The sequence below is a fragment of the Denticeps clupeoides genome, chromosome 10, assembly GCF_900700375.1.
Source record: "Denticeps clupeoides chromosome 10, fDenClu1.1, whole genome shotgun sequence".
In the NCBI taxonomy this organism is placed as follows: domain Eukaryota; kingdom Metazoa; phylum Chordata; class Actinopteri; order Clupeiformes; family Denticipitidae; genus Denticeps; species Denticeps clupeoides.
The window spans coordinates 20,821,976-20,840,983 of NC_041716.1; the positions used below are offsets into that span (position 1 = coordinate 20,821,976).

General features: G+C 41.1%; 1 protein-coding gene across 32 annotated transcripts in view; it reads right to left on the minus strand.

Annotated features, from left to right (window-relative positions):
* The window catches only part of kif1b (kinesin family member 1B), a 58,174-nt gene that overhangs the window by 25,256 nt on the left and 13,910 nt on the right, over positions 1 to 19,008 (minus strand). For 5 of the 32 annotated variants that reach the window (XM_028992971.1, XM_028992969.1, XM_028992985.1 and 2 more), the window contains exons 3-25: positions 17,129 to 17,205; positions 16,859 to 17,038; positions 14,732 to 14,797; positions 14,365 to 14,543; positions 13,391 to 13,502; positions 12,842 to 12,919; positions 12,510 to 12,575; positions 12,372 to 12,389; positions 11,747 to 11,822; positions 11,263 to 11,341; positions 10,982 to 11,124; positions 10,696 to 10,737; positions 10,235 to 10,303; positions 9,111 to 9,322; positions 4,344 to 4,423; positions 3,669 to 3,744; positions 3,409 to 3,468; positions 3,006 to 3,068; positions 2,636 to 2,715; positions 2,425 to 2,531; positions 2,193 to 2,276; positions 536 to 716; positions 386 to 458 (exon numbers count right to left, since the gene is read on the minus strand). In XM_028992971.1, the coding sequence (XP_028848804.1) occupies positions 386 to 458; positions 536 to 716; positions 2,193 to 2,276; positions 2,425 to 2,531; positions 2,636 to 2,715; positions 3,006 to 3,068; positions 3,409 to 3,468; positions 3,669 to 3,744; positions 4,344 to 4,423; positions 9,111 to 9,322; positions 10,235 to 10,303; positions 10,696 to 10,737; positions 10,982 to 11,124; positions 11,263 to 11,341; positions 11,747 to 11,822; positions 12,372 to 12,389; positions 12,510 to 12,575; positions 12,842 to 12,919; positions 13,391 to 13,502; positions 14,365 to 14,543; positions 14,732 to 14,797; positions 16,859 to 17,038; positions 17,129 to 17,205 (2,201 nt within the window). Of the gene's footprint in view, positions 1 to 385; positions 459 to 535; positions 717 to 2,192; positions 2,277 to 2,424; positions 2,532 to 2,635; positions 2,716 to 3,005; positions 3,069 to 3,408; positions 3,469 to 3,668; positions 3,745 to 4,343; positions 4,424 to 9,110; positions 9,323 to 10,234; positions 10,304 to 10,695; positions 10,738 to 10,981; positions 11,125 to 11,262; positions 11,342 to 11,746; positions 11,823 to 12,371; positions 12,390 to 12,509; positions 12,576 to 12,841; positions 12,920 to 13,390; positions 13,503 to 14,364; positions 14,544 to 14,731; positions 14,798 to 16,858; positions 17,039 to 17,128; positions 17,206 to 19,008 lie in introns of those variants that run through there. The other 27 variants (XM_028993000.1, XM_028992999.1, XM_028992987.1 and 24 more) reach the window with 16 other exon arrangements.

The window sequence follows — 19,008 nt, forward strand, 5'->3', positions numbered from 1 at the left end:
GAAGGAAAGAAAAATACTCCTGACATTCACCCAGAGTCAAAGCAAGAACACAAACTTCTCTACACAGGGTAAGTGTTTACTCCCTCTTGCTCTTTCCTATCTTGGCAAAATGGATTTGAACACCATGCAAAGAGATTCAGCCATGCACGGGGAGAATAGGTTTTAATCATTAGCTCTCTCCAACACACACTCATTCACACACCTTTGCAGGTCTCCGTGAGCTCAGAGTGCAGAATTAGTACTGGCAGGACGAACTGGAAACTGAGGGTAGTAGTGTTGCACTACCCCATTCATCAAAAACCACTAACCACTTTGACATCAGAAACAGAAAATATCCACCAGGAAACTTGTTCATTATATAAAACATTCAAAAAAGTTTACTTACAAGTCTCTGCTGCTCAAGAAGCTGGTCTGCTTCTTCTTTCTCCTTCTTGTAAAGGATCTCCATTTCGGTTAGTCTAGACAGAGCAAAAAATCATGTATATTTTGTGCAGCTGGTACAGAGAAGGGACAGGTCTAGGAATCTCCAAGCTACCTCTTCTCCATCTCCTGTTTCATGTCGATACCCTGCTTTTCCAGCAGCTCTCTCTGAGCAAAGGTCCAGTCCACTGGCTCCACAGGAGTCTCCGCCGATGGTGTCTTCTCACGCTCAGCACGAGCCTGCTCAGGGTGGTTGAACCGAAACACGTGGTTCTTACCCATGATGATGCGGTTCCCTGGGATATTTTAAAAAAAATAAAAGACTGTTTCAGAGTTGAGATGAGGAACTATGTTTGCTAGTCCCCAGTCCCCATGTCCACCACCATCAGTGGCCTTATTGAATACAGGCCCATTGCCCTGACACTCGTGGTTGCAAAGTGCTTTGAGGAGCTGGTCCTAAAGTACATAAAGGACTGCCTCCTCCCCAGCTTTGAACCCACCAGTTTGCCTACAAGGTCCACTGAGTATGCAATTTCCATTGCCCTCCACTCTGCTCTGCATCACCTACAGATTCCTAGGACTTCAGTAAGGATGATCTTCATCAATTTTAGCTCAGCTTTTAATACTATCATCCCAGCCATCCTTAGAGCCAAGTTGGTTAACCATCTGACAGAATGGTGTGACTACCAGGAAAACCAAGGAGGTGGTCATGGACTTCCGTAACACAAAAGCTGATCCCCCTCTCCTCTCCATAAAAGGTGATTATGTGGAGAGAGTGTCCTTCAAGTTCCTCAGGACCCACATCTCCGAGGATCTGTCTTTGTCTACAAACACAACCGCCCTAGTGAAGAAAGCCCAGCAGCGCCTTCATTTCCTGAGGGTCCTGAGATGGAACAGGCTGCAGAGCGACCTGCTGGTGTCCTTATACCGAGCCACAATTAAGAGCGTGCTGGTGCACGTCATCCCTGTGTGGTACACTGGTTGTAGAGTAGCTGATAAGAAGAGACTCCAGAGGGTCACCAGAACAGCAGAGAAGGTGATCGGCTGCCCACTCCCCTCCCTGGACTCCATTGCCAGCTCTAAATGTCTCTCCCAAGCCAGGGCGATCATAAAAGACCACCTCCATACTAACCATCACCTTTTCAACATACTGCCCTCTGGAAAAAGGTTCAGATCAATCAGGTGCGAAACCAACAGACTAAAGAATAGCTTTAACTCATGGGCAGTCAGAACTCTCAATGTGTGTGTGTGTGTGTGTGTGTGTGTGTGTGTGTGTGTGAGTGTGTGAGTGAGTGAGTGAGTGAGTGAGTGAGTGAGTGAGTGAGTGAGTGAGTGAGTGCAGATTTCTTCCGTACAGTCATCTCACTGCTGCTATTGACTATGGGCCTGTGCAATATCCTGGCAATGTACAATTACCAATTTAGCCAACAGTCTCACTTATTTTTACTGACCAAAGCCCTTCCCCCCTCATTTATTATATTTATGATGCCCTTGCATATACAGCCCCCCCGCCATGTCTCTTGTACCTATATACTGTGTTTTTATATTGTTTTCCTGTATCTTTGTGGTCTTGCCAGCTAATTTCATTGTCCAGGTAACTGTACAATGACAATAAAAGTCTTGAAGTAAATTGATGATAGTGGTGAGGCTGGTAGTATGAATGGGGTTGGATGGAAGTAATTTTTTTTGTATATATTATTTACTTAAAGTCTTGATGTGGCAAAATTCTGCATGTCTGAAAGTGAAATAGAGAGTAACATAACGGGACCTACCAGAACGGAGCTGCACAGCAGACATCACACGTTTCCCATTTACATATGTTTCTGATCCTTCGCATGGCACCAACATCACAACAACTAAGCCAATATTTTTTGGAGAAGGGAGAGAAAGGAAAAGTAATTTTTTTACTTCCACAAATCAAGTTAACAGTAGCAAGCTAGTATTGCATGTTAATTTTTTAATTAAGCCTAATTAGCCCAAAAAAAAAAAAAACTCTTCTCTCACCATCCCCATTGGCGTTCCTCTCACTGCGGAAGAAACAATGCTCCTCTTTGATATGGGCTCCACTTAGGACAATGTCCTGCCGACGTTCTGCATCAGCCTGGCCCACCCTGTGGGTTACATTTTATTCATAACTGGCTTCACATGAATTCATAGACACCATCAGTGCATACACAGTTTTGTATAATTAAGAGGCACAGTGGTTGAATGGTACCTTGTAATTCCATCTTTAATGTAGTACAGCAAACACTCAGACATGAGTGGGTCTTCGTTAAGGTTCACCAGGTGAGGAGTCTAAAGAAATGAAAAGGCCAGAAAGAGGGTCAGTGGAAAATCATGGGAAAATATCTCATTAGTTAGTTCTGGTTACATTCTGATCATCAAAACTAACATATCTACCTATTAAACACGAGAGCACAGCAAAACAGATCATTAATTCACAAACAATAACATCCACAAAGCACAATTTCTAAAGAACCAATAGCATTACTATCAACAAAACCATTATGGAAATGCTAGATTAACCAATGACTCTACCAATGACTACAAAAGCATCTGGACCCCTTCTAACATGAAAAACCAACCTTTTTTGGGGAAAACACCCCATTAAAATCAGCATAGAGATCACAAGGTCTCTCTACAAAAAGCTAAGAAATGGAGAGGCAGCAGCCGAGTGCAGGAAAGTGAATGGAGCAGAAGTGTTACACATAAGAACACAACACAAAAACAAGGATGAATATTAATGTGAACACAGTGGCAGAGAACAGGTTTACAGTGTTGGGACTTTTTGAAAATATAGGCTTATATGACAGGTAACAATGCCCTGTGAAGATGGGAGGAGAGCTATTTTACATTATGTCCAACTGGGGAATAGTAAGAGCTGCTCGTTTTGGTGTCTTGTATAAAGTAACTACTCTTACATTTTTGTGGATATTTAATCAATGACTGAACTAGGGAGGAATCTACAAAGTGAAAAGTGGCACAAACCTGCGGAGTAGGAAAAGAATCAAATTCACCAAACAATGATGTTGGCCTTTCTGGATATATCTGAGTTATTTTGTGTGTATGGAGTAAGAAAGGAAGGAAATGAGAAAACAGAAATGAAACTGAAAACTGCAGATCTCCTCATAAGAAACACTTACCGAACAGTCATTTTCTCTGATCGGTATCTATTAATCTAACAACTGTTTTCTTCACCATTATATTGAAAGTAAAATATGCCAGAAGACATCAAAGGCAACTTTTACCTTTTTAGGTGAGAATACACCAAGTGTCCCCCCATCCTCCCGAATGGCAACACCCATTTCTGCCAAGAGAGCCTCTCTGGGGTGAAAAACAAGAAAGAGAAAGTAATTCATTGTCACATAGTGACACCAGAGCACACCACCCAGGGCACACAATGAACTGTCTCCTCTGCATTTAACCCACCCCCTGAGGGAGCAGTGGGAGCCATGAAAGGCAGTGGGTGGGGACAGTGCTTTGCTCAAGAGGACCTCAGTGGCATCTTGGCGGTTCGGGATTTGAACCCACAACTTCTTACAAGTGTGCTTCCTTATGCACAAGGCCACCACTGTCCCGTAATTTTAATGTTTTGCCAAGTATGCAAAAGTGAACAAAGCTGCCACTCGTTGGGAAGTTCTTTTGCTTATCAGAAGGTGAAAAGTGCAGGAGCAGAAAAGAAAAGCTACCACCAGCTCCTCTGCCTCTGGGACCAAAATGGTGTGAGCCATGTGTGAAAGAGTGAGAGTGTGTGTGTTTGTTTGGGGAATATTAGTCTGTTGGCATGGCAGAGAAGATGGCACTGACAGAACCCAGCTATGGCATGGGGCTGTGGCAGTAGCCTGTTGTAGACACAGCCTTGAAGAAAATGGCCCCAGGTAGCAACGTTCCCTCTTTTTCTTCCTCTCTCCCATCCAACTCACCTCTCCATACGGATGGCTTCGGTCTTCCGAAGTTTCTCTTCCCATGTCTCATTAAGTTCAGCAATGATTTTTTCAGATTCCTGCAGAAGGAAGTGTGTGACATAGTAAGTATTTATGAATATCTCTTAATGCATTTTCATTGTTATTGTTCTCACTTGAGAGGTGGAGTACAACCATCTGTTCTCACATAGGAAGTCTGTACATTTCCAGAACATTCTGCACCATTTCCTAGTGGGATTAACCATCTGTTGCTTTGTTGATTTTGCAGGTTTACCAAGTTTAACCCTCATAAAACCACTTTAGTAGCTTGTTATTTCCGATAGGGGAGACTTTTTACTTTTAATGCCACTACATTTCAAAGTGAAATGCCTATAGAAAACCTGATTTGGCCAGTTTACATTTATGCATAAACATAAAGATGTAATACAGCAAAAGAAAGCTCATTTTGACTTGTTAGCATGTTAAAATGATTGTTGTGCCAAGATGAGTTTACCAAAATGATAATGGGCAATAAATACCTTTGAATGCAAATACTTTCACTTTCAGTAAAGTGGAAGTTTCAGTGGAGTATCTCTAACTCAACTACATGCTTTATGTCCACTACACCATAAGAAATCCAGACAAATCCCTAAAAACATTTCTGATATATGTTCTGATAAGTTGAAATGTGACCACAGATCTGGACAAATCAACAGCCAATTATGTGCTCAAATGAAAGTGATTAATCATTGCAGACATTTATAAAAAGTCCTATATTTTTATTTTTTACCCATTGTGATGTCCTGAAGTTGCGTCTATTTTTGTCCGATTTTCTCCTTGACTACATTGGACCTCTGACGTCACTGCATGCCAGAGAGAGGACAGGGAACCACTGTATCCATGGAGACTGCAGTCCCTAAAGGCCAGATGTGTGCACAACTCACACACAGTGACCGAGCTGGGCATTCATTTCTTCTCTGTTTTTGCACATTTAATTTTAGGACCACATCCGTAAAATGAGCAAATGCGAGAAGGAACGCAAGAGAATCCTTCCTCCTAAACCCAGGAACTTTTCATTTCAGACATAAAGATGTCAGACTAAATGTGTCAATAAAAATTGCATTTCATTTTATTTGGCAGACAACTGCTCTGTTCAAAAGATTCCCCTAAGACACATTCTGGAAGACAAGCAACATAAGCACAGATTGAGCCACACTCATTCTTTGCTTGTTTCCATGGTGACACAGAATAGTCCTTGCATGCTAAATGAGCTTTTTATTTTGCACAGAAAGCAATGCTATCAAAGGATTGCTTGGATTTAATCATCTTTAATAATCCACATACTTTCACTTCAAGGTAAAATTCACACTGTAAAAATAAAAATAAAAATACAGCAAGCGCTTCTGTAGTTGAGAGGAACTCCTCACTCGTACAAACTCTTATAGATATATGCCTGATATATTAAGCATCTCCAACTACACAATTGACAATTCTTAAATCAAATGTTGATTGATGATTTTGGTCAATGTACTGAAGTCATTCTCAGTTCCTTGAAATGGCTAAGCTACCCAAAAAATAAACACATTTGATTAATGACTAAAAATATCTATTTGAAAACCACTGTGAATGCTATTTCTTATCCCAAATGTATTTTAACGTAAATGAATGCACATTTTTACAGAAGCGCTTGTACTTGGGCCTCAAGCAGCCAGGCATAACCTGGCTGACAACACAATAACCCTGGATAGCCTTTCTATCTCACCGAGTATTGAAGTGAAGGATCTAGGTGTCATCATTGATGCAGGTCTCTCATTCAATTCGCACGTAGATAATGTCACTAGAATAGCATTCTTTCACCTTAGAAATATTGCGAAAATAAGAAATATAATTTCAATGCATGATGCAGAAAAGCTGGTCCATGCATTTATTACATCAAGGTTAGATTACTGCAATGCATTATTGTCTGGATGCTCTAGTAGGTGCATGAGTAAACTCCAGCTAGTACAGAATGCTGCATTCAGCGTTCTAACTAGAACCAGGAAATTTGACCACATCACCCCAGTCTTACAATCACTGCACTGGTTACCCATCAAATTTAGGATTGACTACAAAATCCTACTTTTAACCTATAAAGCTCTAAATGGTCTCGCCCCACAGTACCTGAGTGAACTTTTGGTTCTTTACGAACCGCCACGCCCCCTTCGATCAATGGGTGCGGGGTCACTACTGGTACCAAAGGTGCAGAAGGTCACAGCTGGGAGCAGATCCTTCTCCTATAGAGCTCCGCAGTTGTGGAACAGCTTGCCTGTCAGTGTCCGGGATTCAGACACAGTGTCAGTGTTTAAATCCAATCTCAAAATCTGTTTTCTCTGGCTTTTTGCTAAAGTCCTAGACCCTCATTTCACTTCATTTTGACGCAGTGTCAATTATAAAGTCCAGTTTATCACAGAGTCCCCCTGTTAGACACAGACAAAGTTCACCCTAGTTAGGCTGTCCTAGTTAGGGTACCGGGCCACTGTAGCACCACATATTTCAGTGCAACCGTCTGCTGCTGCTTCTGTTTGTTTTTCTCCGAGACACGGAATCAAGCGCCCAGACTACTGGCAGACCCCAGTGAAGAGACCAGCAAATAAATCCTGGTCCCCTGACAACTGCTTAACAAGGACATAGCATAAACAAACCAGAGGGTCACCACAGCCACCACCACCGTTACAACTACACCTTCAGGGATCTTCAAATGGACCAGCAACATCATTATGGACACGTAATCTAGACCATGACACTGACTACATCCTAGACTTCTCCAACCCTACAACTGTAGGACTTATTATTATATCATCCCCAACCCTGCACTGACACCATTTGCAGGCTCATTCTACCCTGGAAAGGGGTCCCTCTCTGTATCACTCCTTCCCAAGGTTTCTTCCTTTCTTTTTTTCTCTCTCCTAGAGTTTTTTTGTGTGGAGTTTTTCCTTGTGTGCAGAAGGGTCAAGTGTGGGGGGTGTCAACTGTAGGGCCTGTCAAAGCCCATTGAGACATACCGTATGTGATTTTGGGCTATATAAGAAATAAATGTTGTTGTTGTTGTTGTTGTTACATTTGTCCTCCAGATGGTACTACTTTTAATGGTGTGTGTGAGGAGTGTCCAAGTATTTTAAAGCCACACTCTGTAGTATAAACTTCATGAGAAGTAGGAACCAAAACAAAACTAAAGTGCTGTGTCTCATGATCATGCAGTCTGAATGTGAGCATGGTTCCTGAGGACTCTGAAGCTGATACAGAGTTAGAAACAGACCAGCTGACTGACTAATCTGAAAATGAGAGTGGAGGGGACATGGATGAAGCAGCTGAGCAGGGATGGGATTCAGAAAATGGAAAAGTATGCTGGTCTCCCAAAAATGTCCCAGCAGCCACAGTTTTGATCCCAGGACCTACCCAAAGTTTCTACATTAATAGGAGATGTTCAACAGCAGACTGGTGGACACAGAAGACCAGCAGGCTTACGTGCTCATTTTAGCCTGTGTTGGGCCTCTGGAGTGAGAAATTGGGGCAGAGCATTACCTGGAATACGATGTACCACACAACGTTTCACTAGATCAGCCGAACCATGTGATTGTGTGATTAGAAGCTATCCAGACCCCAACGTTGTGATGACATGTGGACATGTGAACACAATGCCTGCTGAATACCTGCATGGATAAACAGCTAGTCCAAGAAGGAGGTGCAGCTTCAAGCAATATGTGCCAAAAAAACAGACAAATATGGAACAGAGGTTTGGGCAACCTGCAATACCAAAAGTTCTACTCCTGGAGACTGCAGGTGTGCACAAGCAAAGCAGCTGGCAAACCTGAAGATGTCAACCAGAGGACGAGGGTGGTCCTGGAGACAACCAAGGGGCTCCAGAAACACATCAGAGCATGTGACAATTTTTTTTTTTAACCTCTGAGGAGTTTCTCATGAGGAAACTGGCCTAATTGGCACAATTTGCAGAAACAGGCCTAAGATTCCCTCATCTGCTCCAGGCAAGAGCAAGAGCAGTCTTCTCCTCCACATTTGACAAAGACCATCACATGATCCAAGGAGAAGGAGAACAAATTCCACAACCTGATTGACAATGTCATGGAATGAATTTATTTTCAATGTGACAGTGCTGGGGACAATTCGGGATTTGGGACTCGAACCCACAACCTTCCAATTACGGGTTCGCTTCCTGTGGACATCCATCCTGGCAACAGCAGAAACCATACAGGAGGAGGCTCTACATAGAAGATGTGGGAGAAATGCTGGTGACCCCACACATACAGAAAAAATGGCAGACCCCTCTCACCTCAGTACAGCAAAAAAAGAAGAGTTCTCAGGGTCTAATAATATTAAAATGCTCACTAAAATGTATTTAAAGCAAATTGTTGTGTTTTGTTTCCAGTAAAAAAACAGTGTATGAAAATATACTGACCTTTGAAGGGTTTAAAAAAAAAAATCAGATGTTTTATGTATGTTTTATGCTAAAATAGTTCTAAAAGACCTTAACCCGCTTGAGAATCTTAGGGAAGTGTTGAAGAAAAATTTGTCCAGTGGACCAACTGTCCCATCATCTCTACAAGATCTTTAAAAGCTCAATGCAATCCTGAATGGAAATAAATGTTGCGACATTGCAGCATCTCATCAAACAAGCAAATGCGTTATCAAAACTTTTTGGACAGGCAGTGTACATGACTAATCTAGTTGATGTGTAGAACTCTGCTCTGACAGAAACTCGCATAGGGCCTAAAGAAAAAAATGCTGGGATACCTTCAGCCGCTCGATGGCCTCCTCTCCTCCAGGCGTTGACATGATGCGCTCCTGGATGCTGGAGACTGACTGCAGGCCCAGCTGGCTACAGAGCGAACCGGAAGATGGGGAGGCGGACAGAGTGCCCATAGGTGCTGTGGAGAAATGGCCAGGCCGTTGGTTCTCAGTGGCTAGCAAGTATCTATGGTTATTGTTGTGTATATCTTTCAGGTCTGAGTGACAGAGGAGAGATCAGGGAGATGAAGGGATTTGGGAAGGGGGTACAGAATAAGAAAGGTGGGAGAAGTAGAGGGACAAAGAGAAGGAACAGAAGAGGAGAGAGAAGTGTAAGACACAGTTCCACAGCAACAGGAGTGAAAGTACACACAGAGTAAAATGCTACAGAAGGCACTTGTTTTCACTCCAGGTCTTTTTTTACAGGGACAGAATTTCTGGTCAGTGACTGAAGATGTCATTTTAAGTATAGCAGTCATGTGTTAGTCATGGTTGGGCAATGACTCTATAAATGAATGAATCTTTATATTTGAAAGATTTTCCATAGAGAAATTTCCTGGGTGAAAACTGCCAGCAGACTATTAAGGAGAAAAGAGCAAATAAAAGGGAGAAAGGTAAATAAAGGCAACAGACAAGAAACAGGGAAATGAACAAGGGAAGGGGGAGAAATGGGACAAATACACATGCTGCAGGAAAAAGGCCATGATGCAGTGAGGTCCTTCCTGTGCATTCATCCCTTTACATATGGGTGAGGAACCACAGTAAGATTTCTTCTTAAAGTCTTGACCTGATGGGTGGACATATCTTTTCATTTATTGGGAACATCTTTTGAAACACAGTGTAACAATGTTCCATGCTGCTGTAGCTAGTAATTCATGTTAGCAACAGATTTTATTTAGCTTATTAAGTCTTCAGCTCCATACATTCCTCCAGGCAGATTTTTATCCAGGCTGACTTTTGTTGACCCTCTTATCGTAGGCACCTAAAATCCATAGGTGGACTCATCATAACACCAGTGGAAGCTAAACCTTGCAAAAGGGACTAAAGGACAACTACAAGTAGTACTATACCTACAGGGAGAGTCTTACTAGTGCACTATGTGCTTTATTTAAAATAGTATAGCCGTGCACCTTTCCTCCTGTAGCCCAGAGCTGCAGTCTGAGAAATGAGTAATGACCTAACATCATGAATACTGTCACCTGCAATGGATATTTCAAACAGCACAAGATGAACAGAAGTGAGAAAAGTGGTTCACCAATAAAAAACAAAACAAAAAACAAAACACAAAAAGCAGAAGAGCAAGGATTTAAAGGTTCCTGGGCTGAAATCTGCGCTGCCTGTTTAGAATGCTACTAGAAGGTTCTCCATAGGCAAGCGCTGAGTGGCACGCTACTGCACACCCTCCCACTTAAAGCCCACTTCATTTGTCTGGGACTCCTTGCATAAAAGCGTAGGCATTAGGCATGCAATGCTGCAAACTTTGCTATGACTACCGCAAAGAAGAAAACTGAAAAAAAATGAGCAAGGAGAAAAAAAAAAAAAAAGAGCAGGACAGCAAAGATGATGTCAGGCCCACCACACATATACACACATTTGCTTCCATCTCCTGGGCACTCATCCCCCCTGGGCTCGACTGGAGGGAAGCAGGAGAACATGAGAAGGGTCAGGGGACAAATTTGATCATGTGTGAGAGAGTGAGCAAGGAGAGACCAGAGTTATCTGTGTACTAGCACTGACATGCAGATCCAGGAAAGGAGGATTAAGATGGAAAATGGTTCAACAAAATGATTGATGACACCACACAGGACCTTAACAGAGGACAGGGCTTGACACTGAGCATGAGGATCTGATGTCATTCAGGGACGAAGACAACTTACTGTCCAGAATGTCACCCAGCCCCTGGGCACGGAGAAGTTCCTTCAGACGGGTCACCTCATCCTTCAGCTCACGTACCAGCTTGGCGTTGGGGTCCTCGTTGATCACAGCATTGCATTTGATTTGCTTGGCTCTGTCTGCATATCTGTACAGGGTATGACCCATTAAAAAGCAAAAACAAGCAAACAAACTTCAAAAGACAAATTTGCTGTATTCAAACTAATTTCTTTATTTTCAGGTCATCTTAAAACTGTATTGGCACCATTGGCCAGAGTGGGCTTACCGTAGGGTGCTAAGGGTCTCATCATAGTTGATGTCAGCAGGACTGAGAGCAGCTACCATTGCGGTTCTGGAGTTCCCACCTTAACAAAAAAGTAGATTTAGTTTAATCTGTGAAATACAAAAAAAAGAAGAAAAAAAAAAACTGTTCCATACATATTAATGACAATAGTGAACAAAGCAGCCATGAAGGTAAAAAAAAAAGAGGTGATTGAAGAAAAAAGATCCATCAAACATACTTCACTTACAAAAATATTAAATGTGTTTCTTGCATTCAAGTACCCATAGTATCCATAACCACAACAGAGTAAGGGAGTCCAAAGTTTTTCACTTGGTCTGCGTCTTTAATGAACTGGGGTGGCACGCATAACCTTATGATCGCTCCAAATGTTCATTATGATGACGCTAACACAAACATATGCATAAATGCCTCTTGCCCATGGAAAAGCAAAAAGTCTCCAAAACTCCAAACCACACAGTGCTCTTACCCAAATTCTCCCTCAGCAGCCATGTCAGCACAGAGTCTCTGTAGGGGATGAAGTCGGTCTTCTTCTTCTTCTTACTCTGAAGAAAAGGCACAACCATTAGTCAACATTTTGTTGGTATTGAGTAGTACAGTAACAGGGCATTTAATGGTTTGGGGGTGGTTTGAGCCTTAATAGCATATGAGACATGACAAAAATGAGTTATATTGTAATATTGTAACTTTCACAATATAACATTTTTTATGGTTAAAAATTGGAATCAAATAAATAAACATTGGGGAGACCTGAAACACAAAAAATTGAAGTGGAACCATATTAATAAAATCAAGTTTTGAATCAGCTGATTTGTTTGCATGACCAAGAGTTTGCTGAACTGCATGGAACCAATCGGGCCAGGTTAAATACTGACAGCCTCTTCAATTACAAAAGCTGAAATTGTGTTGGGGTGCGAACTGTACTGGAAACATGCGTTGTTGGATGCAGTGGCCAGAATCTGATATTATACATAATTCTGCATTTTACAACTCATTCCATTTTATCTGTTGGATTGCCCAATTCCGTCTGCAGAAATCTTAGGGCCCTAGATATATGTGCAGAAGTGGAAGGGAGGAAGTGGTTTCTGGGTTACCTTGCTGGTACAGTTATCCTGAACAGGAAAGCATTACAAAAAGATAAAAGACAAACGGCAGGGAGGGTTACCATCTGAGGGGGGAAAACATCTCCACAGTTTCTTTTTTTTTTTTTTTTAAAACCAAGCTCTACTCACCACCTCAGCCAGTGCAGAGATGACCTTGCCCAGTGTGGTGAGCGATTTGTTAATGTTGGCCCCTTCCTGTAGGATAGAAGAATAAAATAAAAAACCAGCAGAGAAAGGCCACAGATCCCATCACAACCTCAGAACACAGGTGTCAGATTGGTTAATTTGCTCTGGTTGACCATGAATAATAATAATAATAATAATAATAAAAAAAAGTACTTTTCTTTTAACCAGTAATAAAGTGTGGGGAATACAGTACTCCCAAAGGAGAATGTGGGTGTGCAGGCCCCTCTCTACACTTCCTCATAAGGTAGTGTTGGTGCTGTATTATTAGACCCCACCTTCAGTCTCGTCCCCTTCGCCCCTGTCGAGTCAGCACGCTCGCTGCCTGCCAGGTCCACCAGGCTGATTTTGCTGACCTGAAAGCAGAGGGTAGAGGAAACTGGAATGATACCCCGGAAAAGTAGAAAATAAATAAAGGCAGAGTGAGAACTGACTTTGGATCATGTCTGCAGTGTTTAATAAATATAGAAGAATGCATTTTTATGATTAAAAATCTGAAATATTTTGGCCTGTGCCCTGATAAGAAAAATTATGAATGCTAAAATTTGTATAACTGATTTGAACTCTGCTGTGTCTGACGTTTCTAATGTGGTATCAGAACTGAAACCCAGATCCCAGAGCACTGCCTCTGTAGAAAAAACTAATGAGGCGTGGCAGAATAATAGCAGCAGTGAGTGTGAAGAACACAGGGTCGACTTTGTGCATACAACACGCCAGACAATAAGCTCCACAATGACAGGAAGAGGAGGAGGAGCTACTGTCATTTTACCCACAACACAGTGGGGCTGCTTCAAAAACGTATGGAGACAATGGGCAACAATACTCACCTTCTCGGTGGAGAGGTCTGTCTCGCTGTCATGCCTCCTCTGTGTGAAGACGATGGTAAAGACAGCATGTGAGCGGCTGCTGGTTTCATTCATGTTAGTAGCAGCAACCGTCCTGAAAGTAGGGACACACCGGTTTTCATTTACAAGGTGTCACGGTCATTTTAAAGTTTTAGTGGATTTTAGTTTCTCTTTTCAAAGACCACTCACCGGATTTGTGCAAGTGCATGAATACCACCATTCACAAAATCACAATGACGAGTGGAAATTCTGCCCTCACACTAACCACTCCCATACCTATTGTTCTTTGTCTATAAGCTAGGACACACTGGATAGTTTACCAGTGTATGGACAATGGGTCAGATAAAATTGAAGAAATATGTTTCTGAGTGCAATATGCACAACATCAAGTCGGTGTAACAAAACAACTTCTCAACTTACGACTTAAAATATACATCATTCCACAAATGCAAAAAACAGTGGAAACTATTTAATTATCCTTAAAATCAGTACAGAGTCTTATTTCAGTAATTGAACATTACAGATACATACATTTGCTGTATCCTAAGAAAGATAATGCTATGAGATGGATTTATACCTATACACATAAACACAGGCCACAAAACAAAAAACACAAGGTCATGACCTTGCTAGAGCTCATGGTCAGTGATGTTGTATGTGGAGTCATGTGACTTGCTGTATTATAAAACAGGGCCACAAATGATTGAGGGACTAGGCTTTTCCCCACAAATGGTGTGTTGGGTGGGATGGGTCTTATGGAAGAACAGGCTTCACACCACATGTTCCACAAATAAGCACAGTGAGTCATCAAAGCGGAATTAAATGGAAGTTACACCTCCGCAAGAGAACGCACACGTGTACGTATGACCCGGTGCCGTCGATCTTGCATGCCTTCAACCAGAATTTCTCTCGCAACCATTTTCAGAGAGTTTCAGGCTGCCCCTAAAAAGTCTCACCTGGCCTTGTTCCCTGCATCCATGAGGTCCGCAATGTCCGTGTAGGAGGTGACAGCCAGTTTGGACAGGTCTTCCACATATGGCCCCAGCAGGGGGTGCTCACGTACACGCAGGTTCCCTTTGTTTTTCGGGTTGAGCAGGTCTCGCACCCGCTCACAGTAAATCTCCATGTAGCTGACCTACATACAGCAGAAGGGTACTCAGACCACACCGCCTGCCAGGCCTTCCACTCAGGAAGGTTATCATGACAATGCTGACAACAAAATGAGAAATCTGCATTTGAATAGAGGCTAGTCTAGAAATCCATTTTAATTTCTGGCAGTACTAATGTTAGGAGGGTGAGTTCATTGGAAGAGATAACCCTCACCTCAACCGAATAGGACAGTTCTTCAGTGTTGTTGTCATTGATCTTCTCAAAGAGATCTTCACAGAGCTGTGTGGGAAGGGGAAAGGGGACATTACAGTGGAGCAACCAAACTAGGGCTGCAACAACGAATTGATTGAATCGATACAAAATCGATTACTAAAAGAGTTGGCAACGAATTTCCTAATCGATTTGTTATCTCGCGCGAGGCGGAGACGTTTGATTATTATTAAAAAAAAAAAAAAAAAAACTTTATTTGAGCGCAGAGTGAACACACTCGGTCTCACTCGCGCACAGATGCTAGCAGAGTTTGGCGTCTCATAGACAGCGCGGAGTAAAAAAAATAAAAAAACAAGCGGAGGTAGAGGACAGATACATGGCGGATGCAGAGAAATCTGCGCGAAAATATACAAAAGCGACATGGCACGGCACGGGAGCACCACGGCAATGATCCTGCATCTGAAACGCGTGTTTGAGGAGGAAGGGAGTTCAGCAGCAGGGTAAGTCGCTACAGAATTCTACTTTTGTTCCGTTTTAAAGTGAGGAACGCAATGTCCCTGGTGCTGATGTTTAACTCGCCGCGGAAGAGAACTAGACGGGGGACTTACAGCGCCACCTACAGGTGTGGAGGGGGGAATGAAACAGCGTTCGGACTGTTCTCTGCGTCTCCGCGTGGACGACTCGCCTATTGTGTCCCTGAGCAAGACACTTAACCCTAAGTTGCTCCAGGGGGACAGTCCCTGTAACTACTGATTGTAAGTCGCTCTGGATAAGGGCGTCTGATAAATGCTATTAGTGTAAATGTAAATGTTTACCCGTCATCCAGATTGACAAGCATGACAAGTTAGCGTTAGCTCGTTATTAACAGTAGTAAAGCAGGGGTGCTATAGTTACTTTGCATTAAAAGACTAAAGACACGTTTTTATTCACTAGCCTTTTTTGGACCATTCATTTTTCAATCTGTTGTCATGTATAGCTACACTGCAAAAAAAAGCTTTTCTTACCTAGTAATTTTGTCTCATTTCCAGTCCAAATATCTAAAAAATCTTAAATCAAGATTACTAGACAAGAAAAGTGGCATGAGAAAATTAAGTGATGCTTAAAACTTCTGTTTGAGATTATATCTCATTAAGATTAGTTTTCTTACCCCATTGGCAGATAATTTTGCTTGTTTTAAACAATCACTTAATTCTGAGATGTTTTATCAGAAAACAAGGCATCATTTCTTATGCTATTTCATGTGTCTAGTAAATGTATCTTGATTTAAGATTTTTTAGAGATTTGGACTGAAATCAGGACAAAACTACTAAGTTAGAAATCATTTTTTGCAGTGTGTGTGTGTGTCAGTGTGAGTTTGTGAGTGTGTGCGTCTGCGAGTGTATGCATCTGCAGTGTAGTGTAGAGAACAAGTTCTGACAAACAAATCCTGTTAAATTTTCTGATTTGTATTGTTCTTTATTTTTATTTATTTATTTTTTTTATTTTTTATTATTAAATTATTTATCGTTCTGGCAGCTCAGGTGGCACTTTATTTTAAAAAAGTCTATATTTGGCAGATGTAAAGCATACGTGTGTATGTTTTTTGTGTTAGTCCATTTTTATTTTATTATTATTATAGCAGCTCAAGGAGCAACATGTTTGGTTCTGTTTTTGAATAAAGGGTTGGAAATGAATGCTTTTCTTGTTTTTTTTTTTTTTATCCGATTCTACAATTAATCAAAAAATAATCGACGGATTAATCGATTATTAAAATAATCGTTAGTTGCAGCCCTAAACCAAACAATACAGAACCAAAATAACTTCAGGCCTTAAGACCTGCACTAAGTAAACAAAGGGGATGGGAGTGATCCTAGTGCCTACAAAACCAGCTCTTCTGAGTTGATAATTGAACACAGACACAAAACATCAATAAACAGTTCAGAAATATTAACAAAAGATAGAGATGCACATCAGAAATGTTCAATCCCAACACACAACACACACTCAAAATGCATTACAAGCTTAAGAAATTGTGAAAACTGTGGTAATGGTCAAAATGTATCAACGTCATTAAGAAAAATCTTAATAGAAAAAGAGTCTTCTCAAATGTGTGATAACAGAATAGTAAGGCAAGAAAACTGGGGTGTTTACCTGGGGAATAATTCCTTCCTGGCCTTCTTCCTGTTTGCCCATCATTGTGTACGACTTTCCAGCTCCAGTTTGTCCGTAAGCAAAGATGCAGACATTGTAGCCCTCAAAGGCATGTTGGAGCATCTCCTTCCCAATGTCATTATACACCTGGTTCTGAGAGGCAAAGCAGGGGTCGTCAAGCTGCAGGGGGACAAGACAAGAAGTCAAGAGTTGCACAAACCTTACCCGTACAAATTCATTAAGTTCAATATGTTGGCAAAAAAGCCTCACCGAAGTGTGTGACCAATAAGAATAGTCGAAGCTGAAGGACTTGGGTGATTCCTTGGGATTTTTAGGATTTAGAATAGCTGGAAAAGACAGAGCGAGACAATCAGTACAGCACACAAAAATGCAACAAGGCACTATTTGTTGCTGCTGTTATTTCTACATCAATGAAGCAGCAGCTGGTTACGTGACATTGTGAATTGTAGACAAAATAATAAGGCATAATGATCTGTAAATATATGCAATCCCAGATTCCTCTCAAATCCAAATAAATTATAGTAAAAAAACTGTTCTGTTAAACCAGAAATATAACAGTGCCTGACAAACTGGTATATTACAGGATAACAGGCAACAGCACAATGCCATGATTATAACATTGTGCTAGACAATAAGCTTCACTAGTGAGGATGAGGAATGGGTGAACTTGCAGATTGAATTGAATGCCAGTACTGGGAAGATTACTTGTAGTTTGATACAGTTATCCTATTTAAAATTTAGTTGTAGTGTAACTATTTCAATTACTATATGAAAATAATGTAATTAATTACATTTGAATACTTTTTGATTACCTTTGTAAATTATGAATAGTGCTGCACGATTAATCTAATCGCAATCGTAATCACGATGTCAGTCTGTGCGATTACATGAACGCAAAAAGCTGCAATTTAAATGATTAGTACATGGATTGGATCGGCAACATATCCTATCCATTCTCTCATCCTCAAAGTTTGCGAGCTGACCGAAGTCTCACTTCAGTCGGATGTGACGTGTTTGGTCACATGACTTTCGATTCGGAGACATATGGTTAGACGCCGCATGACGCGCTGCATCGTACGTCAACGTCGCCGCCATATTGCGATAGGCTCTGTTGTGGCGTGAAGCATATACATGTCAATGGAGAGAAGTGCATAAAAATGCCTTACTCTTGTGCTGCTTGGGGCTGTACAAATCGCTGTACGGTCCAAACCAGATCCCGGGGGATTACTTTTCATAGGTAAGGCTGGACAATTGTTTTGAATATATTTGGCCATTATAAAATCCCGTTTTATAAGTCTTAACCTTAGCTAAACTAGGCTAAGCTAGCGAAGCTATGCATTCCTGTGTTCAAGTCAGCCTCCAAACAACGTTTTGGCTAAACGTAGGCATTAACTATTCAGATTGTTCTTAGCTGTTTAGTTAACTTTTCTCAAACTTTGAAGGTTTCCTAAAGAAATTCACCTCAGTTTACAAATCTTAACCTTAGCTAAGCTAGCAAAGCTATGCATCCCTGCGTTCAAGTCAGCCTCCAAACAACGTTTTGGTTAAACGTAAGAACTATAATACGGGATTTTATAATGGCCAAATATAATCAAAACAGTTGTTTAGCCTTACCAGTTTTTGTGATTTATTTAATTTTGTAGAATACTGCATTTTGAAAGCACTGGGCATTTCAGGTTGTTATAAGTAGTTTGTATGTTTCACTCTGAAATTAAACATTTCACTATTAGTATGCGACTTTTCCATTGATATACAAGCAAGTGTCCTTTATCATATCGCAATCGCATATCGCAATATTGATCTCAATAATCGCAATATGTCTTTTTCCCCAAATCGTGCAGCCCTAATTATGAATGAATATTCTGAACTGTTAACCATTTTGAAATTGTAATTTCAACTAATGAAATTACAACAACTATTGTTGTAATCTGACAGTGTTTACTTTATATAGCAGTACTAAACATTGACTACTGCCAAACTCCATTCATTAATTAACCTTATTATAGTTTATAAATTTAATAAAAATAATATAATAATAGCCACCACAAGGTCAGACTTCAGGCCACATTTTACTGAGATCATACAGTTATAAACCACTGATAAATATTAAGATTCAACAGAACTGAAAA